Genomic DNA, 24,305 nt, shown 5'->3' with positions numbered 1-24,305 from the left:
GCTTTTTTTAAATTTCTTTTGGATGTTAGCTTCATAGCCAATACTTGGTTAGCAAATATTTTCCTTTGTTCTGTAGAAGGCACCTCCATCTTGTGATTGTTTTCCTTGCTACACGGGTTTAAGCTTGATAGAACTCCGTTGTGTATTTTTAATTTTTCAGCCAGGCTTTAAGGGTTTTACTCAATAAAAATGTCATGAATATTTTTTATACATTTTTTTCCTTCTAGAAGTTTTGCGGTTATTGGTCATATGTTTTGGTCTTAATATTTTTAAATCAAGTTTTGTAAGTTTTCATAAAGGTTTGATTAGCTTAATTCCTTTGCCTATAAATACCCAGTTTTTCTGAGAGCATTTGTTGAAAGGATTGCTTTGCATTGTTGCCCATGTCAAAACAACAAAGACTACATCATATGTATGGATTTGTTTCCAGTTTTCACCACATTCCACTGGACTCTGAGTGTGCCTTCCTTCAGTGTTCCAGCTGTCCGGCATAACTGTGAACTGTGTTCGGAAATCAGGACAGCACAACCCAGCTTTGTAGGACTGCTTTACTCCTTGTGAGAGCAGAGATTCCACATACATTTTGGATTTTTTCATTGTCTCCTGAAAACATTTTTGGGATTTTGGTATGGTTGGTATTGAATCTTTCAATGAGTTTAGATGACATATATATTTTAATAATATTAAATGGCCTTAGCAGGTTGTCTGGTGAACACTAGATGCCAATCTATTTCTTTTTATATTTTGAGATTATAATATAATTACAACATTTTTCCTTTTCCTTTTCTCCTTTCAAACTCTTCCACGTATCCCTCTTTGCTTCTCTTCAAAATTATGGCCTTGTTTTTCATTAACTGTTATTATGCAAATATTTGTATATACATATATTTTCTAAATATAACCCATTCAGTCCATATAATGTTCTATCTATCTATCTATCTATCTATCTATCTATCTAGGGCTGAGTATTTAATTTATTTTATTTGTAATTATTTTATTCTTTCAGTGTTATTATAGAGGTATTCTAGAGGAGATTAATTTTTCTTTCATATTGTTTGTATAAAAATAGCCAAATTTATTCATTAATGACTAATAGAATTCTGTAGTGATGCCATATGGTTCTGTAAACATTTTTCATTGAGAGATTTCTGATTACCGATTCAATCTTACAAATTACAGGTCTATTCTGACTTTTAATTTATTCACAAATCAATCTTGGAAGCTAGGAAGGATTTAACTTTACAAAAAAATTCTTGCTAACTATATTCATGTTGGGGTGCTTTCTTGTAAATCTCCACACAGCTGGAACTGAACTCAGGGTCTTATGCGAGCAATGCAAGTATTATATTGCCAGGGCTACACCTTTAGTTCTGTCCATCCATAGTAAAGCTCAGCAGATGGCTTGGGGCTCATCACGGAGGGCATCTTCACTTAGTGAAGGACCATTGCTCTTATACAGCATCTCAGTGTCTGTCAAAGGTCTATCCCTCAACAGCTGTTCCATAGATAGCAAGCTGCTTTCCTGTATCCACTCTTATGACATCCAGAAGATACGTTAAGAAGGCTTAGACTTTAATATCTCAACTAAACACTGCCAATATCTAAAGTGAAGACTGGATACGAGTGTCAGAATACAATTTGGAAGGTTTTATCCTGTGTTAAACGAGCGTCTGTGTTTATATTCTACATTTTTCAAGGCTTAAAAAGTAAAAGAGACATCTCCTTAAACCTCAAAGGATTGTGAGGTAGGTAGTGAAATAGTGACACTTCATTTGATTGCTCTGCTTAGCATCTTGTAAGAATAATTTCTTCCCACCCAGCCTTTCAGTTCTTGGGATACCCTGGGTCTCAGCAAGTCATGCACATTTGCCCTCCAGAGCATTCTTGGGTTTCTAGAAGAAATGTAGCTTTTCAGGGACCTTTGACTGAGAAGGTTGTCTTAGTCAGTCTGGTTTGCAGCATCTGGGAGAAACAGGGATTATGGGGTCAGGAAGAGGGCATGCACACTGTTAGTTCAATCAGCTGAACTGATCAGTGATCAGTGAGTGAGCAAGAAGCCAAGGGATTGATTGCTCATGTTCCTAATCTCATTTCTTTCATTGCCTATGGGAACTCCATCCTTGACTGAGGCTCACTTGATCCCACAGCTTTATGTGTCATTCTTATGCAATTTACTTCTAAATCACACAGCCTAAACACATTTCCTAAACACCATGCTATTTTGTTGAAGAATTCATAATCTAGAATTAAATTTCAAATAAGTACTTCCATAGTTAGTCTTGCTGTGCTGAAGTAATTCTTTTCCCAGTACACTCAATCTGCCATTACTGGGTTGATTGATGACAACTCCACTTATTATTATTATTATTATTGTTGTGTTGTTGTTGTTGTTATTATTTGGTATTGGGGTCAAACTCATAGCTTTATGATTGCTAGGTGAGTTATCTAACATTGAGCTATTTATCTGCCCACTTTCTCTTTTTATTTTGAGGCATTGTTTCAAAGTTGCCCAGACTAGTTTTGAATTTGCTCTGCAGTTCAGGAAAATTTGACCTTACCATTGTTTATTCCCAGACTTCCTTGTAGTGGGGTTCACAGGTGTGTGGCATGAAACCTAGCCGGACATTCCATTCCTAATGTTTTCCTGGCCAAAAGTTTGTCACTATCATTTTTCTCTTCCTCTTACTTAGTTGATTAGGATATTTTGGTAGTTCTATCTCTTTTAAACTATACTTGCATCTTACTGAATGAATGTTCTCACAAATTAAAATAATACTTATGGGTGAGTGACTTCAGAGAAAATCTTAAATCCACATGGTTATGACATGATCAAGTTGAATTCAAATCGCCATTTTATGATGCATTGTCTGCATCATAATTATGGCTGTTTGCATAATTATAACAAGCCTCCAAAGTAAATCTTGTACTTGCCCTTTTATTTATAAAACTCAGAGATATGATTTGCCCTTTTCTATATTGCCTTAAATATGATTGGATCATTACAAATAATGTGTAATTGTTTATTGACTCTTCAGGAGATCTCTGCTCTGAAGTTACTTTGTAAATACTGGTTAACTAGATTGAGTTGCCTGGTACTCATCTGAAATTTTGTTTTCCTCTGATCATAGAACCTATGTTCTTGCAGCACTTGCCCAAGCCTTGGGCCCTGTACATGCTTGACAAGTGCTGCACTACTGAGTCCCATCCCCAGGCCTTTTATTTGAAGCTAGGCATTGCCAACTTAATGAGATTGACCGTGAACTCACTGTACAGCCCAGGCAAGCTTTGAGTTTTTGATCCTCTGAATTCAGCCTAATTCCCAAATATAATTGGATATGTGTGTGTATTCAGAAAAAAAAAACAGAGGGAAGAGGAAACCTTATGAAATAATAATGAAGAAAAGTGTGAAAGGGGCATTCATGAAGAAAAGTGCTCATGAAGGCCCTTTCAAGATTTTTTTTCTGTATCTTTGACTTAGAAAACCAAACTATATAAAAACATTTCATTTACTGAAGTTTTCATGAAACAGAATACTGGCCTCAATGCTCATCAGTTTTAATCTTGGACTGTAGAATTATTATTTAAATTATTTAGTATTTTCTCTTTAAAAACCTCTGTGTTAGAAAGCCATCTTGTGACTTCTGATTCTTAAATGTTTTAACTTTGTCTAATTATCATGGAAAAAGAGAAAGGTCCAAATCTTGGACGAAAGTTATACTGAAAGAAATAACAATAAGAGTAATTCTTCTATTCTTGGCATACCTGTTGTCCTGGCACATACTCACAGTGTACTAGCTACATGTGGTACAGCTGAAGCAAGCTGAGCTGCATTTTATTTCTGGGGTGCTTGCTGTCTGTTGGTGGGGCACATCTGGACAGCTGGCCTTTTAATGAACATGTAGAACATTTATCTATAAAATAGATTTACAGACAGAGACTTTAGAATCCTTAGTTCACCTAAATTCTTCTCTTTTACGTTTATGTCCTAAAATTTACTGCTTTTTTATTCCCTCAACAATTTGCATTAGTTCGATCCAAGGATGAAATCTAATAAATATTTAAGAAAAGTAATTTCTGTGTCTTAATTTTTTTTGAATCTGTTTACCCACCTACCTACATTTGCTTTGATAGGAGCATCAAGTGTGGACTGACTTGTAAAATATTCAAATGGTTTTAAGTAGTTCTTAAGACAGTAAGATTCACTGAGAGATTGAAATAAAAACCATGTTGTCTTCCCTAGTGTTTCTATTTCTGTGAAAAGACACCATGACCACAGCAACTCTCACATAGGGAAACATTTAATTGGGGCTGGCTTATAGTTCAGAGATTTAGTCCATTATTTTCAAGGGAGAAAACATGGCTGCATGGTGGTAGACACAGTGCTGGAGAAATAGGTCATCTATACCTGGATCTGCAGAAGCAGAAAGGGACAGTGACACTGGACCTGGCTTGAGCATTTGAAACCTCAAAACCTGCCCCTGAGTGACACACCTTTGTAGGCATAATGTTTTGTACATGGTGTGAAGACTATCCTTTTGTTACTCAAATGCTGATTTCTCAGACCCCCATATTATGCTGCAATTGGCCTTTTCATGCTTATTCTAAGTATCTTCTGTTTCAAGTTTTTGTAAATATTGCTCCACATTTATTCTCTTATTTGTCAATAAAAGCTGATCATTCGATAGCTTGGACAGAAGAGAGAATAGTGCTGGATAAAATGCATGTATCTTGAGAATTTTGGCTGAGAAGTAGCCAGATTAGCTTAGAGAATTAGAATAGATCGATGATTGCCCAGTTAATGTGCTATTAAGCTTATCAAATAACTCTTATAGTCTCTGTCTCATTTATTTGGAAGTTATCCGGGATAGAGAAAAACATAACTTTTAAAAATGCATTTACATATCTTCTCCAACAAAGCCACACCTCCTAATAGTGCCAGTCACTATGAACCTTGAAGGTCTATTTTCATTCCAACTACTACATTCCATTCCCTGGCACCCATAGGGCCATTGTATTTAGGAAAATGTATTTAGTCTAACTTCAAAAGTCACCATAGTCTATCTTTAAAAGTCCAAAGTTCAAAGTCTCTTCTGAGACTCATGTAATTTCTTTACTGTACCCCCTATAAAATCAAAATGAAAAAGCAATATCACAAACCTCCAACATACAATGGAACAGGATATACATTACCATTTAAAAATGAAGCAAAGAGAGCATTGTGAAAATCTTGGACCAAAGAAAAATCAAAAATCATCTAGGCAAAATTCTGCATCTCCATGTCTGATGTCAAAGCACTCTTCGGATCTCCGACTTCTTTCTGAAGTGTCAACACAATTCTCTGTCTTGAACTGTGCCATCCCCTGTTAGCAGCTTTCCTCACTAGATATCCCAAGGCTCTGGTATCGCTAACATGCTGGGGTCCCCAAGACAATCCAAGCTTCATTTTCACAGCCTTACACGATAGCCTTTCTAGGCCTCCATAGGCAGACACCCTGTCACACACCTGGCCTCAGCAACTTTCCTTAGTTACAGAGGGAGACTCCATAACCCCATTCTTTTATTCTTGACTCTAAAGCCAGATCCATGTGGCCAAAGCTGCCAAGTTCTACTTCTTGATAGGACTAGAACATGGCCCCCTCTTTCAAATATATTTTCATTGAGTTTCTGTTTTTGATGGTTTCCTTTACTGCTTAACCTTGGCTGGACAGCCTCTGGAGTACTAGGATTAAAGGATGCAGCACCATGCCCAGACCTACACTTCTTTTAAAAAAAATTCCTTCCACTTTTCTTTAATTCCTTTGCACAAGTTGGAAGATTAGTTGGGTAGGGTATTGCTTTGAGGTCACTGCTCCCTTTATTCCATTTAATAGCAGGTTTTCCTTTAAACATTTTATCTACATTTTTACTTGCTCAGGTAGCCCCCTTTCACTATAGGCCTGCATTAGATTAACCACTAACATCCATGCCACACGGTGAATACTAGGTGGTTTTGAAAGCCCCTCTGTGAGTCCTGTTAATCCAAAACTCTTCAATCTAGCTAAAAGCAAAACTTTTGGACAGAAAGAATATATATATATATATTTACATATATATATAAATTAAATATGTTATATATTTAATATATATAAATACATATATAATATATATAAATAAAATTGTATTTACAAATAAATATATTTATTTATTTATATATATAGGAAATATATATAGTATATATATGTTTAAATATAAATATATATACATTTCCAAAACATTACAAAACAGACTCTAGGTCACATAATCTCTGAAATCTGTTGATCCAAGCCCACACAGTTCAAATCACCTTCAGCACCACTTTCTTCCATATTCTTATTAAGATAGCTCATTACACGCCACTTAAAGTACTCAGCTGCTTTCCTAATTCAAAATCCACATTCCTTCAAACAAAAGTATGTTCCAGCTGGCCTATCACAGTAATACACTGGTCCCTGGTACCAAGCTGTCTTAGTTAGGGTTTTATTGTTGAAAGAGATACCATGACCACAGCAACTCTTATGAAGGCAAACATTTAATTGGTACTGGTTTACAGCTCAGAGTAAGTTTAGCCCATTATGATCATGGCAGAAAGCATACAGACAGACATGGTGCAGGAGGAGCTGAGAGTTTACATGTAGATATTCAGGCAGCAGTAGGAGATTGTGTGCCATACTCAGTGTAGTGTGAACATAGATCTTAAAACCCACCCCTACAATGACACACTTTCTCCAGTATGGACATACCCACTCCAACAAGGCCACACCTCTTCATAGTACCCCCCACCCCCCGGGAGCCTATGGCTATTTTCTTTCAAGCCATCACAGCATGTTTTAAACTGAATGAGTGAGCAGTAGGCCTTGACAGAGGCCTTCACAATGTATGCTTAGAAAAGAAACGGTCACATCTAAAACATCAGCTGGTAAACAAACCTAAAGGAAGGAAAATGAAGTATTTTATTCATAGAAAATGTGTTAGTTTTGCTAACATTTGCTGTGATAGATATGTGTGAGTCTTCATGCTGTGAACCACACTGTGGATCAAATACATTGTTGTCTTTTCTTTTCTGTAGTGTATGCCAATCAAAGGCCTGGGATTCGTGCTTGGAGCCTATCAGTGTGTTTGCAAAGCAGGATTCTATCATCCCCGTGTCTTCTCAGTGAACAACTTCCAGAGTAAGTGCTCTTTTGCCTCTACACATACAAGTGCACGCACAATCTTTCAGGTTCTTGGATGATAATCAATTTGTTTTGGTAAGCTGCTCACTGATAACTTGTTGAAGTAATAAGGTCAAAGCCTCATTGGTCTTCTTGAATCACTTACTGGATTTTCATCTGGGTTTGACATTTTCAGTGTTGGGTGTGGCAGAGCATGAAGACATGTGCTTAGGAATATTTTAGTTTGTCAAACATTCGAAAGCCTGAAGATATCATACCTCCAGGAAAATACTCTCTAGGGCTTTCTTTTGAGAATTGTTATTAGCAAGTTTCTAAAATGTATTTTGCCCATTTATTTTATTTATGAGTTTGTTTCTATGTTACTTATAAATAGTGCAGGGAACATTATCAGTGAGCGTGTAACAACAAAAATTTATTATCATCCAATTTCCATTGTTCAGGTTGCCAGTTATGGATTAATAGGATCTTCTCAGGGTCTCATTAAATGAAAGATGTTGCCAGTGTGGTTTCTGAGGCTGAGGGTAATTCTTTGAAGCTTTTCAGATTGTCTGAAGAATTCAGACCTTCACTACTAGAGGCCTGAGCTCCCTATTTTGGGGCTGAATGATTCCCTGGAGTTACTCTAAAATTTGCATCAAGATCTACCATTCTAGGCTCACACATTGCCATTCCTTCCCTACCATCCTGCTCATCCATCCTCCCCTAACAGAGTATAATTGTGGGAGTGACTTTGTCTCACATTGCTATGCAATGTCCAGAGCTCTCATATTTACATGTCTCTTCATATCAAAGTGGAATGATTATACAAGGTTTATACACCAGCAATGAACCTTGGTTATGGTCATCTGTTTACTCTATTCCTATTCCAGAGAATGGAGTAGGAATTTAATCACTGAGTTTATTTTCTCTGTAACATAGAGAATTCTCATGTCCAGCTTTTGGACGTGCTACCAGACAATGAGTAATGTAGTTGGCAAAAAATGTGGGGGTTTCATAAAAAATTGGATTTTGTGACTGTTAAAGTTTAGACATATACATCTTTCATATAGACCCATTAATCTTCAGCACTCTGTTATTGCCCTGTGATATTGCATCTCTAGCAGACAATATTCAAAGAGTACATTTGAACCTCTACTGTGACAGTTGACTTCTATGAATTTTCTTAGACATTTATAGGTTTATCAGTAAACTGTTTTCTTCCTCTTAGGAAACCTCATTCTTGGAGCATGAATCCACTTATACTTTCTTCTTGGTTCCCCAGTCATGTATAACTCTTGCTATAAAAATAGGTGTAGACAGGAATGTGGAGGTTCTGTCTTTTGCACATACATCATTAAGTCCTAAGTTTATATGCAGTGAGCTCTGTAAGGGCAGTTTGTCAGTTCCCCTGCTGTGAGGCAAGGTGGTAGCTATAAATCTGGCTCATGATTACTGTGACATAAGACTCTGTTGATGAAGACATAGAAGAAAGGAAGGAAGGACACAGGCAGATGAAACTTGTGCTGGTTTGATGAAATTGAAGAAATAAGCTATATTGATGTGGGAAGAACATGTCGATTGGGACTTCAGGACAGAAACTCTCATTGACAGCCTTCAGTAAAACAGGACTAGACTTGAATATTATAACCTAAACTGTTGGGGGACCAGAGCTCCCAGGGAGAGTATGAACTAACAAGGTAGCTTGATTCCTGCTTGGAATCCCAGATGCAGATGGAAACCCAGGTGTACACTGCTCAGATTCTAATCAGCAGAAACAAGGACATACTGAGCAAAAATTTCAAGGTCTGGGACTTCTCAAATTTACTCTGAGGCCATAGAAAGGATACAATAACCATGGTGATAGTATTTTAGAATGTTGATGCTGTGTGTGTGTGTGTGTGTGTGTGTGTGTGTGTGTGAGAGAGAGAGAGAGAGAGAGAGAGAGAGAGAGAGAGAGTGAGAGCACGTGTGTGTGCATGTGTGTGTGAGTCTACCCAACCCCGCGAATGTCAGAGATAGTATGGCATTCCTCACATCTGTGGTCCAGCCATAACTTATGATTCAGCACAGGAGGAGAAGCGGTAGGCTTAGCTTGTGTTGTGTGAAAGTATTTGGTATTTTACATGTGTTTTACCCACATTTCTTCTCAGCTCCCACTGTGTGACTGAAATAAAGCATCTAAATATTGTGGGACCAGAGAATGACTGTGCCACTAACTTATAACACCACTAGGAGAAGCCGGCTAACCTTTAACAACTTAGCTTTATTTAGTTTGCACACTCCTACTTTTCTTCTTACTTTAAACACTGTTGTGTGTGTGGGTTTTTTTTTTTAAAGTATAGACTGGACCCACTGTCTTTGGACAAGCTGACTATTTTATTTTTTGTTAAGAGTCTAACTCTCATGTTGTGTACACTATTTCCAGATACCACAGTTTTCAGAAGGATGGTCTATAGTTGAGTGTAGCTTTGACCTCAACATATACTTAACCCAACTTGGCTTTACTTGGTGACAGAACAGGAAACCAGTTGTTGTAATAATTTGAAGCCCATCTTTTAGGCCAAATATATCTTCCTGGATCCTTTGTCAGGTCATATGAAAATCCAACATTTAACCACATCCTTTGCTAAGGAAAAAGTCTAACACTTTGACCAGGAAAATGAATGTTATCAACTAAGGTCTATGCAAGCATTCATTATACATCTTAGTATGTATTAGTATATACCACATGATTGCACATTGTGTCATGTTAATTTTAGTGATATCATTTAGTGATAGTAATTCAGAAAATTATAGAAGTTACTTTCATATTTTAAAAATTATATTATCTACAATCAGCACACAATATAATAGCCTTTTCATACATAAGCATACTGTATCCTCTACCCTCTTTGCCCCATCTCTTCTCCCACTGATTCCCTTGATCCCCAAATAGGCCCCCTTTGCTTTAATGTTATGTACGAAATATATGCATATAAAATCTAGATTCTGCATAAGAGAAAATGTGACATTTTTGTTTCTCTGTGACTCCTCTTGATTCTCCCTCTTCCCCTTAGCCCCCCTTCTTCCCCACAAAATACTAAATTCTCTGATTTTATGTCAAAAATTGTATATAGATACATCTATATTATGCATAGATGTATTGATACATCTATGTAGACTATTAATATATTCTACATTATACATATGAAAACATAGCATTTCTCTTTCCAAATGTGGATTGTTTTTTCTATACTCCTTTGAAGTGGCATTAATTTGGTAAAGAATGACACTGTGTAATCTTTGGACCAAATGTGACAAAGGTATTGGAGACCCAAAATAGGAGAGAGAACATGTAAATTCTCTAGCAAAGTCCCGGACTACATAGACCAATACTAAGGATGATCTCACACACACACACACACACACACACACACACACACACACACACATACACACATGTATATGTACATATGTGTATATGAGATAATTCTTAAGGCCCATTGGCAATTAGCTCTATATTTTAAATTTTGTGTTGTGCTGGCATAACTAGTGACTTAGTCTAGAACTTTGGAGGATGAGTTTTATCAGAAGGATGATTGGCCACTGAGGGAATGACACTTAGAAGGAACATGCAGGAGCTTAGATGCATCAGAGGGAAACTGGTTAGCTTCCTGATAGAAAGAATGAGCCCCAGAAAGCAGAAATTCTGCACTGCAAAGATAATATTCACTGAATTTATAGTAGAATCCTAGAAAAGGACTATGTATTCCTTCATATAGTCTATGTGCTAAAAGAGAGCAATTGTGTAGTTCTGATCTCTTGGGGAAAATGCAGAGGTTTTTTTTTTTTTATTCGATATAATTTTTTATTTACATTTCAAATGATTTCCCCTTTTCTAGCCCCCCACTCCCCGAAAGTCCCATAAGCCCCTTTCTCTTTCCCTGTCCTCCCACCCACCCCTTCCCACTTCCCTGTTCTGGTTTTGCTGAATACTGCTTCACTGAGTCTTTCCAGAACCAGGGGCCACTCCTCCTTTCTTCTTGTACCTCATTTGATGTGTGGGTTATGTTTTGGATATTCCAGTTTTCTAGGTTAATATCCACTTATTAGTGAGTGCATACCATGATTCACCTTTTGAGTCTGGGTTACCTCACTTAGTATGATGTTCTCTAGCTCCATCCATTTGCCTAAGAATTTCATGAATTCATTGTTTCTAATGGCTGAATAGTACTCCATTGTGTAGATATACCACATTTTTTGCATCCACTCTTCTGTTGAGGGATACCTGGGTTCTTTCCAGCATCTGGCAATTATAAATAGAGCTGCTATGAACATAGTAGAGCATGTATCCTTATTACATGGTGGGGAATCCTCTGGGTATATGCCCAGGAGTGGTATAGCAGGATCTTCTGGAAGTGAGGTGCCCAGTTTTCGGAGGAACCGCCAGACTGATTTCCAGAGTGGTTGTACTAATTTGCAACCCCACCAGCAGTGGAGGAGTGTTCCTCTTTCTCCACACCCTCTCCAACACCTGCTGTCTCCTGAATTTTTAATCTTAGCCATTCTGACTGGTGTAAGGTGAAATCTCAGGGTTGTTTTGATTTGCATTTCCCTAATGACTAATGAAGTTGAGCAGAAAATGCAGAGTTTTAAAACCTCCTTCAGTGTGTGATGTGTTATAAGAACCTTTATTTATATCTACGCACAAGGTAGACAGGGGCGGGTAAAGACCAACCAGGGTATGTTTAAATGATGTGATTTGAAACTGGGATGACAGGCCTGAGATTTGCATCCCGGCATCATTTTAGGAAACCGGTAGTCATGTGAACTAATAAGAGCTGACACCTGGAGATAGCAGGGTTTCAGCAAAACCAAGTCCTGATGGACAGCTGTCTCCTCGGATCCAGGCTGCTCACTTCCCGGTTGATGAAAGGCCAGCTCATGATGGTGTCATGTCTCTCCAGCCCAAGTTCATCCATCTTCAGATGAGTTCCATTTTCAAGAACATCTCTGGTTCCTGGGGATATGCTATCGGCTTTTCGGATGTATTTCTTGTCTTTCAGATTGATTTCAGTTTGTGCATCCTTCCAAATAAATCCCAAGTTACCAATGACCAGCAGTTGAAGATGGCTCTCTGTACTTTATCTCTTCCTGTGCTACTGATAATGAAAAGCACCTGGTATAGGAGACAGACTAGAAATTAGAGCCTTGAAAATCAGGGAAGGAAACGGAAATTCTTTGCAAAAGACAAAATGCAGGAATGCTGTGGGCCGGGGCAGAGGGGGGTGCCTCTGAGCTGAGCCTCTTGCTATGTACTTAGAGGCTTCTGTGATGAGGGGTGGTAGCTACACTTCACTGTGGGTATAAGAATAAGCTTTATAATGTAGTAAGAGGTGTTGGTGTAGCAAAGGGGTGCTAGGAGAGTCTTCTGTAAGGTCGATGTCTTCACTAGCCTCAGTGAGGGGCTAGGTTTCCAGTGTCAGGCATGTCTTCCCTCCTGTGAGTGTGACTTAAGTTAGACAGCTCTTGTTTGTCACCATCACTGGAATGCAACTTATTGTGCTTTTGCACATATCTTGCCACACTGTCAATTGTCATGGTTCCTTCCTAGGTGCTGCAACTGGTTAGCACTATTCAATTGCTCCCTTCTCTTGGCATCCTGCATAGTGTTTTCTGAAACCATGGGAACTAAACCACAGAAAAAAGGCTTTCAGCTCCACCAGTGGTGCCGGTTTTGGCTTTGTCACAGTGCTATCAAGAATTTGGGGACATTTTCATCTATATAGGACAGCTCTGGTCAGTAATCTGAGGCGTGAACTTCTACCTGTAGCGTCTGTCAGATAACAATGAAGCCACACAGCCTTTGGAATAAGTGCTAGGGTTAAATCTTACCTCAATGATTTACTTGAACTGTGACCTGGACCATTTTTTGTTTTCAGGTGAAGTTCATTTAGATCATATGTAAAGTGTGATAACTCTTCCTTTGTGGATTTTTTTAAAAAAATATTTGTTTATTATTATATGTAAGTACACTGTAGCTGTCTTCAGACACACCAGAAGAGGGATGGTTGTGAGCCACCATGTGGTTGCTTGGATTCGAACTCAGGACCTTCAAAAGAGTAGTCAGTGCTCTAAACCACTGAGCCATCTCTCCAGCCTGTGGATTTCTTTTAATAAGGATAAATGTGACGTGATAAATAACCATCGTGGATGGAGAAATGTAACTATAAATAGTATTATTGTGACTAATGGTAGGATTTTGATAAGGACTGCACAAAGACAATTATAGTGGATATCTTCTTAATTTTGAATATTATACCCTACTTTATGCAAGAAGGGCCTCTCATCAGTACACACAAACCAAAATGTTTATGTATGAAGACACTGGGCATCTAGCCTACGCTTAATGTTCACCCAAAGTACTATATGTATAACATCTTGATCTTTTATTAAGAGAATATGAGAATATAAGGCTGTAAATAACTCATGACCCTAGTTAAAATATACATAAAATTATTTTGTTCTCTTTTGTAACTTTTCTATAAAAGCTAAATTATCACATAGTTAAAGATTACAAAAATCTGAGGTTCATAACAATTCAGAGGATGGAAGTTTTTTAAGGATTTTTTAGCAGTGATAGATTCATAAGTTCTCTGTGTTTGGAATAAACTATCAGTTGACAAAGTCAACTTACTGTGTATAAGGAGACATAATGTGTGCTTGTGCATGTGTGTGTGGTGTGTGGTATATGTGGTTTATGTGCATGTGTGTAGTATATACATAGTATGTGTATGATGTGTGAGTGTGCGATTCATTTGCATGTCCTGTGTAGTATATGTGGTGCACATATGATGTATGCATGAGTGGGATGCATGAGTGATGTGTACTTGTATATGCATGTGTGCACACATACATGCTTGTACATGCAAATGTGGAAGACACGGTTTGACAAGGGTGCCTCTCCCCCAGTCCTGTCCACCATATTTTTGTGAGACAAGGTCTCTTACTGAGCCCAGAACTTGGTACTTTGAACAGTAAGTCCCTAGGAGCCCATGTCTCACCTCAACCCTCAAGTTCACAGCACCAGGGCTATGGGCATATCCGACCATGCCTAACTTTTGTGTGGCTTGAATATATGAACTTAGGTCTTTACGCTTACCCAGTGAGTACTTTAGCCATGGAGCCATCCATCTCCCAAGACTCAAGAGGATGCAATATTAAAACATTTTATTATAAAAATGATGCATGCTTGTTGGGGAAACTTTGGAATGCATAGAAAATTAAAATTAAAATTTGTATATTTAATAGAAATTTAAAAAGGACTTTCTGAAGTTTATAGTTTTCCAAATTCTTCCCTATTTCCAGTGTCTGTACTATGTTTATTTCTATGGTCCTTCTGAAAACTTGGTATTGTAAGACTGTCATTAGAAGAAAATAAAATAGACTCAGTTTTCCTCAAAACAGCAAAGGCAGACTTTGATTGGTCTGAGACGCTGGTGCCTTCAAACCATCAGTAACTGAGGGTCCAGGAAAACGTACTGTGGGGTCTGAGAATAGTTTTTATAGTCCAGGGTAGGGAAAGGGAGAGCATGGCTTTGCTCATTCCAGAATCTGCTTTGTAGGATAAACTGGTTTTTAAAAGTGCAGGATGGGAAAAAATCAGATTGACTGTTTTTCCATTCTGGGCTTCAGAGTAAGCACTTAGTCAGATGGTCTGTAGATTGGGTAATGGGATGGCTATATTCTGGAATTCCAAGGGGTGAGGGGCAGTCTTCTTGAAACTTTGGACCTATTTTATGGCCATGGTTTGGGGTTGGGAAATTTCCTTTAAGTATCACATCCAATGTCAATGTCACCTTGAATAGTTGCATTGAAGAAATATGATATGCATTGCTTATTAGTCTAGGGTTTACATGTTTATTAGTCAGTGTCAGTAATAAATACATGGATACATATATTTTGCATACATGAAGTGTGTACATATCTATGCATAAATTTCTAGCAGTTCAATGTTCTGTTGTCAAGGTAACAAAATTAAAATTAGCAAATAGGTTGCACACTGACAGTTTGCTTTGACAAGCTTGTTTAGATGCGGATATTTTATATTCTTCAAATATCCTATAAATGCAGTGATAACCTCCTTCCAAAATCCCTTTCTGTATTTTCTTCAAGGCTCTGTATTTACCATTTTTCTTTTAGAACATATCCATTTTATTTGGACGTTTCAGGTCCCATCCTCAAGGGACTCTAAGCTTTAGCACAGCACATTGACATTCTGTACAGAGAGGAACTGAGATCTACAAATCAAATATCACCAGCATGGTTTGCACATATTTGCCTACAAGTGCTAAAGTCATCTGTAATAACATATTCTTGACGCATTTTTATAATGTGTGTGTAGAATCTAGAAAAATATTATTTGAATAAGTTCCTAGGCATGCATGGTTTGAAAGCACGAAGAATGGTGTGTTGCATGATCAGTTAATTCACTCTTGTTAGAGAACACTTGCATCATTAATAAGCATTTACTGAGTGTCCAGTGTGTATAAAAATTACACACTGAGTGCTAAGTGTAGAAGGATGCATAACTCTTGGCCTCCATTCTCACAGTACACAGAACACCAAATGACTGTGAGCTTACGTACCGTCCATCAGTCTAGCAATGAGCCTGTTGTTATTTGTTGGTGGCCATCTGACTTACACAAATTGTATATTCCCTCATCCTAGAGAGAAGACATAAGCACAAGTTGATAAATTTGGGGTACTCTATGGTAAACTGTCCTTTGTGTCCTGCAGAAAGCTTTGAGTATGTAAAACATTTCCCTAGGTAGTTTTAAAACATTTAGTGTTCTTTGCTTTTTTTTTTTTTTAAGTTATGTTCCTCACAGAATCTTGTGGGGGTTTTTGTGTGTGCATATGAATATAGCTTTTTAATGAACCCATATTTATTTTTCATATTTGTGGGCTTCTCTGTGACATTTCTATACAAATGTTCATTCCTTGAATGTGCTGTCTCTTGCTTGTCCCTTTGACCCTGGACCTTTCCCTGCTCCTTTTTCTCTCCTACTTCATCACTTTTACTTTTCATTGTCTTCATGTACAAGAGAGCACAGGGCCCATGGCTTGCTGAGTTCTAGAGAACATGGCACACATGCTTGCTGAGTCTAGACATCATGGGACACACAGCCTGCTGAGTCTAGACAGCATGGAGCACGAAGGTTACTGAGTCTAGACAGCATAACATACATACTTCCTGAGTCTATAGAGTGTGGGACACATGGCTTGCTAAGTCTAGATTATGATGACTTTTCTATCCATTCTTTTGGAACTGACACACCTCACCTTTATTAATGAAGTATAGTCAACTATGTATGTAGGGCACATTTTCATTATCCATTCTGTTGAATGGAGGCCCAGTCTGATTTCTTAGATTTCAATAGCACCACAATAAACATGAATGTGTTGGCATTTCCTATATTATTTCATTGCCATTGGAGACATACCCAGGAGCTGGCCTAAAGATTTTTGTTTGTTTGTTTATTGGTTTTTCAAGGCTGTCCTGGAACTCACAGAGAGCCTTCTGCCTTTGCCTCCCAAGTGCTGGGATTAAAGGCCTGCACCACTATGTCTAGGCTTTTTTTGACCTACAAATTTTTTTTAATTAATTAATTTATTTATTTATTTTTATTTACATTGCAAATGATTTCCCCTTTTCTGGGTCCCCACTCCCCGCAAATCCCATAAGCCCTCTTCCGTCCACCTATTCTTCCATCTACCCCTTCCCACTTCCCTGTTCTGGAATTCCCCTATACTCTTGCACTGAGTCTTTCCAGAACCAGGGCCCACTCCTCCATTCTTTTTCGACATCATTTAATTTGTGGATTATGTCCTGGGTATTCAAAGTTTCTAGGCTAATATCCACTTATCAGTGAGTGCATACCATGATTGATCTTTTGAGACTGGGTTACCTCACTTAGTATGATGTTCTCCAGCTCCATCCATTTGTCTAAGAATTTCATGAATTCATTGTTTCTAATGGCTGAATAGTACTCCATTGTATAAATATACCACATTTTTGTATCCATTCCTCCATTGAAGGACATCTAGGTTCTTTCCAGCTTCTGGCTACTACAAATAGGGCTGCTATGAACATAGTGGAGCATGTGTCCTTATTGCATGCTGAAGAATCCTCTGGATATATGCCCAGTAGTGGTATAACAGGGTCCTCAGGAAGTGACATGCCCAGTTTTCTAAGGAACTGCCAGACTGATTTCCAAAGTGGTTGCACCATCTTGCAATCCCACCAGCAGTGGAGGAGTGTTCCTCTTTCTCCACATCCTCGCCAACACCTGCTGTCTCCTGATTTTTTGACCTTAGCCATTCTGACTGGTGTGAGGTGAAATCTCAGGGTTGTTTTGATTTGCATTTCCCTAATGATTAACGATGTTGAACATTTCTTAAGGTGTTTCTCAGCTCTCCGAAGTTCTTCATGTGAAAATTCTTTGTTTAGCTCCATACCCCACTTTTTAATGGGGTTATTTGGATCTCTGGGTTCTACTTTCTTGAGTTCTTTGTATATATTAGATATTAGCCCTCTGTCGGATTTAGGGTTGGTGAAGATTCTTTCCCAGTCTGTTGGTTGACATTTTGTCCTTTTGATGGTGTCCTTTGCTTTACAGAAACTTTGTAGTTTTATGAGGTCCCATTTGTCAATTCTTGATCTTAGAGAATAAGCTATTGGTGTTCTATTCAGGAACTTTTCCCCTGTGCCCATGTCCTCCAGGGTCTTCCCCAGTTTTTTTTTTCAATTAGTTTCAGTGTGTCAGGTTTTATGTGGAGGTCCTTGATCCATTTGGAGTTGAGCTTGGTACAAGGAGATAAGAATGGATCGATGCGCATTCTTCTGCATGCTGACCTCCAATTGAACCAGCACCATTTGTTGAAAAGACTATCTTTTTTTCCACTGGATGCTTTCAGCCCCTTTGTCGAAGACCAAGTGACCATAGGTGTATTGGTTCATTTCTGGGTCTTCAATCCTATTCCATTGATCCGCTTGCCTGATATTGTACCAATACCATACAGTTTTTATCACTATTGCTCTGTAGTAGAGTTTAAAGTCTGGGATATTGAATCCCCCTGAAGTTCTTTTACTGTTGAGAATAGTTTTAGCTATCCTGGGTTTTTTGTTATTCCAGATGAATTTGAGAATTGCTCTTTCTAGCTCTATGAAGAACTGGGTTGGGATTTTTATGGGAATAGCATTGAATCTGTAGATTGCCTTTGGCAAGATGGCCATTTTAACTATATTAATCCTGCCAATCCACGAGCATGGAAGGTTTTTCCATTTTCTGAGATCTTCTTCGATTTCCTTCTTCAGAGATCTGAAGTTCTTGTCATATAGGTCTTTCACTTGTTTGGTTAGAGTCACCCCAAGATACTTTATGTTGTTTGTAGCTATTGTGAAGGGGGTCATTTCCCTAATTTCTTTCTCAGTCTGCTTATCCTTTGAATATATAAAGGCTACTGATTTGCTTGCATTGATTTTGTAGCCAGCCACTTTGCTGAAGTTGTTTATCAGCTGTAGGAGTTCTCTAGTAGAGTTTTTAGGGTCACTTAAGTATACGATCATATCATCTGCAAATAGTGATAATTTGACTTCTTCCTTTCCAATTTGAATCCTTTTGACTTCCTTCTGTTGTCTAATTGCTCTAGCTAGGACTTCAAGAACTATATTGAAAAGATATGGTGAGAGGGGGCAGCCTTGTCTAGTCCCTGATTTTAGTGGGATGGCTTCAAGTTTCTCTCCATTTAGTTTGATGTTGGCTACCGGTTTGCTGTATATTGCTTTTACTATGTTTAGATATGGGCCTTGAATTCCTGTCCTTTCCAAGACTTTTAGCATGAAAGGATGCTGAATTTTGTCAAAAGTTTTTTCAGCATCTAATGAAATGATCATGTGGTTTTTTTCTTTGAGTTTGTTTATGTAGTGGATAGCATTTATGGATTTCCGTATATTGAACCATCCCTGCATCCCTGGGATGAAGCCTACTTGATCATGGTGGATGATAGTTTTGATGTGTTCTTGGATTCTGTGGGCAAGAATTTTATTTAGTATTTTTGCATCGATATTCATAAGGGAAATTGGCCTGAAATTCTCTTTCTTAGTTGGATCTTTGTGTGGTTTTGGTATCAGCGTAATAGTGGCTTCGAAGAAGGAGTTGGGTAGTGTTCCTTCTGTTTCTATTTGGTGGAAGAGTTTGAAGAGTATTGGTGTTAAGTCTTCTTTGAAGGTCTGATAGAATTCTGCACTGAAACCATCTGGTCCTGTGCTTTTTTTGGTTGGAAGCCTATCTATGACCCCTTTTATTTCTTTAGGGGTTATGGGTCTGTTTAGATGGTCTATTTGATCCTGGTTTAATTTTGGTAATTGGTATCTGTCTAAGAAAATGTCCATTTCCTCCAGATTCTCCAATTGTGTTGAGTACAGGTTTTTGTAGTAGGATCTGATGATTTTTTGAATTTCCTCAGTTTCTGTTGTGATATCTCCATTTTCATTCCTAATTTTGTTAATTTGGATACTTTCTCTATGCCCTTTGGTTAGTCTGGCTAAGGGTTTATCTATCTTGTTGATTTTTTCAAAGAACCAGCTTTTGGTCTTGTTGATTCTTTGTATGGTTCTCTTGGTTTCTACTTGATTGATTTCAGCCCTGAGTTTGATGATTTCCTGTCTTCTCCTCCTCCTGGGTGAATTAGCTTCTTCTTGTTCCAGGGTTTTCAGTTGTTCCTTTAATCTTCTAGTGTATGCTCTCTCGAATTTCTTTTTGAAGGCACTCAAAGCTATGAGTTTTCCTCTTAGCACTGCTTTCAATGTGTCCCATAGATTTGTGTATGTTGTGCCTTCATTTTCATTAAATTCTAAGAAATCTTTGATTTCTTTCTTTATTTCTTCCTTGACCAAGGTATCATTGAGTAGAGTATTATTCAGTTTCCATGTGTATGTGGGCTTTCTGTTGTTTTTACTGTTACTAAAGACCACTTTTACTCCATAGTGATCTGATAGGAGGCATGGGATTATTTCAATCTTCTTATATTTGTTGAGGTCTGTCTTGTGACCAACTATATGATCTATTTTGGAGAAGGTACCATGAGGTGCTGAGAAAAAGGTATATTTTTTTGCTTTGGGATAAAAGTTCTATATATATCTGTTAACTCCAATTGGTTCAAAGCTTCAATTAGTTTCATTGTCTCCCTGTTTAGTTTCTGTTTTCCTGATCGGTCCATTGGTGAAAGTGGAGTGTTGAAGTCACCCACAATTATTGTGTTAGGTGCAATGTGTACTTTGAGCTTTAGTAAAGTTTCTTTTATGAATGAGGGCGCCCTTGTATTTGGGGCATAGATGTTCAGGATTGAGAGTTCTCCTTGTTGGATTTTTCCTTTGACCAGCAAGTAGTGACCTTCCATGTCTCTTTTGATGACTTTAGGTTGAAAGTCTTATAATTTCAGAAATTTTATCTGAAATTAGAATGGCAACTCCGGCTTGTTTCCTGGGACCATTTGCTTGTAGAATTGTCTTCCAGCCTTTTACTCTAAGGTAGTTTTTGTCTTTGACATTGAGGTATGTTTCCTGTAAGCAGCAAAATGTAGGGTCCTGTTTATGTAACCAGTCTGTTAGTCTATGTCTTTTTATTGGGGAATTGAGTCCATTGATGTTAAGAGATATCAGTGAGTAGTGGTTATTGCTTCCTAACATTTTTTATTTTAATTTTATATGTGTGTGGTTATCCTCTTTGGGTTTGATGAAAGAAGCTTAATATCCTGCTCTTGCCAGGGTATAGTTTCCCTCATTGTACTGGTGCTTTCCCCCTATTAACCTTTGTAGGGCTGGGTTTGAAGAAAGATATTGTGTAAATTTGGTTTTGTCGTGGAATATCTTGGTTTCTCCATCTATAGTAATTGAGAGTTTCGCTGGGTATAGTAGTCTTGGCTGGCATTTGTGTTCTCTTAGAGTCTGCATGAGCTCCGCCCAGGATCTTCTAGCTTTCATGGTCTCTGGTGAGAAATCTGGTGTAATTCTGATAGGTCTTCCTTTATATGTTACTTGTCCTTTTTCTCTTACTGCCCTAAGTATTCTTTCTTTGTTTAGTACATTTGGGGTTTTGATTATTATGTGACGGGAGGTATTTCTGTTCTGGTCCAGTCTGTTTGGAGTTCTGTAGGCTTCTTGTATATTCATGGGCATCTCTCTCTTTAGGTTAGGGAAGTTTTCTTCCATAATTTTGTTGAAGATATTTGCTGGCCCTTTAAGTTGTAAATCTTCACTCTCATCAATACCTATGATCCTTAGATTTGGCTTTCTAATTGTGTCCTGGATTTCCTGGATATTTTGGGTTACAAGCTTTTTGAATTTTGCATTTTCTTTAACTGTTGAGTCCATGGTTTCTATGGTATCTTCGGCATCTGAGATTCTTTCTTCTATCTCTTGTATTCTGTTGTTGATATTTGCATCTATGGTCCCTGATTTCTTCCCAAGGTTTTCTATCTCCAAAGCTGTCTCCCTTTGTGCTTTCTTAGTTGTTTCTACTTCTGTTTTTAGGTCCTGAAAATTTTTGCTCAGTTCTGTTATTTGCTTGTTTGTGTTTTCCTCTAATTCTTTAAGCGATTTTTGTGTTTCCTCTTTCATGACTTCTGCCTGTTGATCAAGGTTCTCCTGTATTTCTTTAAGTGATTTTTGCGTTTCCTCCTTATTGGCTTTTGTATTCTCCTGAATTTCTTTCAATGATTTTTGTGTTTCCCTTGTAAGGGCTTCTAATTTTTGATCCATTTTCTCCTGAATTTCTTTAAGTATGTCCTTCATGTGTTCCTGTACTAGCATCATGATCAATGATTTTAAATCCAAATCTTGTTTTTCTGGTGTGTTGGGGTATCCAGGACTTGCTAATGTTGGAGAATTGGGTTCAGATGCTGCCATAATGCATTGGTTTCTGTTAGTAACATTCCTACGTTTGCCTTTAGCCATCTGGTTCTCCCAGGAGTTAGATGGTCAAATTGTGAAAGGAGATCTTGTATGACATCATTTTATGTGATTTTTTTTACTCTATCTTTAGTTGTTTTTGAGCATAAAAGAATAAAGTATATATATTTTATAACATTTTTATATTCATGAATACTGGAATTGTCATATCAACAATGCAATTTATTTTAATATAAGATAATAATAACACTACATGAAACTCTCACAGTAGGTGTTACTATCTTATGTGTATTCTTCTTTCAAGCAAACCAATAAACCATAGTGCACCATTACTACTGCCTGAATCTTTTCTGAATTCTGCCTTAAACTGTACTCTATAAATAAGTGTCAAGACAAAAACTACATAATTGTTTCAACTGATACTGAAAATATATTCTAAATTTTCAATATACTTTCATGATAAAGCTCTGGAGAATTTAGGAGTAGATGGAACATAGCTCTAGTATCTTACTAAATATAGTTATTAAGTCTTAGCTATACCAACTCAACAAGGGAAAGACATAAATGGAATAAAAGTAGGAAAATAAATAAAACCATCTCTTTATAGATAACATAATTCTTTACTTGAAAGACCCTCTTGAGTCTCCTATAGAACTCTTGGACATAATAAACACAGAAAAGTAAGAAGGTCCAGAACCAATGTAAAAACAGTAACTGTCATTTACACCAATAGTGTATTCTCAAGAGAAAGAGATTAGGAAAAAATCTCATGCAAAATAACTATGAAAATTAAGTATTTAGAAATATATCTAAGTAAGAAAATGAAAGACTCCTGTATTGGCTGGTTTTGTCTCAACTTGACACAAGCTAAAGTCATCAGAGAGAAGGATTTTTAGTTGACAAAAAGCTTCCATGAGATTCAGCTTAAGTCATTATCTTGATCAGTGATCAATGGAGAAGGGCCTAGGCCATTGTGAGTGTTGCCATCTCAGGGCTAGCAGCTCTAGGTTCAGTAAGAAAGCAACCTAAGCAAGCCATGGGAATCAGGTCAGCAAGTAGCAACCCCCTATGGCCTGTGCATCAGGTCCTGCTTCCAGATCCCAGCCATGCTTGACTTCCTTTCCTGACTTCCTCCAATAATGAACTATGATCTGGAAGTGCAAGTTGATTAACCCTTTGCTTCCCAACTTGCTTTTTGGTCATGGCATTTCATTGCAGCAATACTAACCCTAACTAGGAAAGTTCAAGATATTGACAAAGGAAATCACAGATGATATTAGAAAATGGAAACAAGTTCCCCATTCATGAATTGACAGAATTAATATTGTAAAAATTTTGGCATTACCAAGATTAATTTTTAGGTTTAAAGCCATCCATACCTGTCAAAATTCTGACGTCATATTTTACTGGTTTATGAAAAGCGATATAAGAATTCATATGGAACCACAAAAAGACTACAGATGATCAAAGCAATCCTAAAGAGTAAGGACAGTGCTAGGTGCATCACAACACCTGATCTCAAATTACATTTCAGGGCCATAGGGATAAAAACGCCTAGTGTTGATATAAAAATAGGCAAGTAGACCAATGGAGTAGAATAGAGAACCCAGAAATAAACAAAACTATGCGTACCTGCATTTTGAAAAAGGAGACAAAAACATACATTGGAAAAAGATAGCCTGCTCAACAAATGGTACAGGCAAAACTGGATTTCTACCTGTGGGAAGGAAATGGGATTCTTGACTTTTGCCTTGCATAGAATCTATTCCAAATGGATCAAAGACTCTATTTGAAAACTTGTGACACTGAACTTTTAGACAAAAATGTAACATTTACTTTGAGATTTCAGCACAGGAAAAACCCTTTGAACAGAGTACCAGTAGCACAGGAACTAAACTCAAGCATCAATAGGTGGGGCCACATGAAAATAAAACATTTTTGCACAGCAACAAAGCCACTCAACAGAGCACACAGACAGCTTGGAAAACAGGAGAAAATCTTTACCAGCTACACTTCAGATAAAGGGCTAATACCAAGGATTAACAAAGAAATGTACAATTAAGGACCAAGGGAATAAAACCTGTCAATCTACAAATGGGGAAGTGAACTGAAGAAAATTTTCAAAAAGGAAAACATCAATGCCCAATAACTAATTTTTTAATATTTTTATTTTCTATATTCTT

At 37.6% G+C, this 24,305-nt stretch overlaps 1 protein-coding gene across 1 annotated transcript in view; it reads left to right on the top strand.

Annotated features, from left to right (window-relative positions):
* Gpr158 (G protein-coupled receptor 158) overlaps positions 1-24,305 on the top strand; it is a 407,492-nt gene that overhangs the window by 192,704 nt on the left and 190,483 nt on the right. Inside the window, exon 3 of the mRNA XM_052156881.1 lies at positions 7,085-7,187. Within this exon, the coding sequence (XP_052012841.1) occupies positions 7,085-7,187 (103 nt within the window). The remainder of the gene's footprint in view (positions 1-7,084; positions 7,188-24,305) is intronic.

This window comes from Apodemus sylvaticus, chromosome 14 (genome assembly GCF_947179515.1).
Source record: "Apodemus sylvaticus chromosome 14, mApoSyl1.1, whole genome shotgun sequence".
Lineage (NCBI taxonomy): Eukaryota > Metazoa > Chordata > Mammalia > Rodentia > Muridae > Apodemus > Apodemus sylvaticus.
The sequence above is the reverse complement of the archived record's forward strand: the minus strand, read 5'-3'. Positions and strand labels throughout refer to the sequence as shown.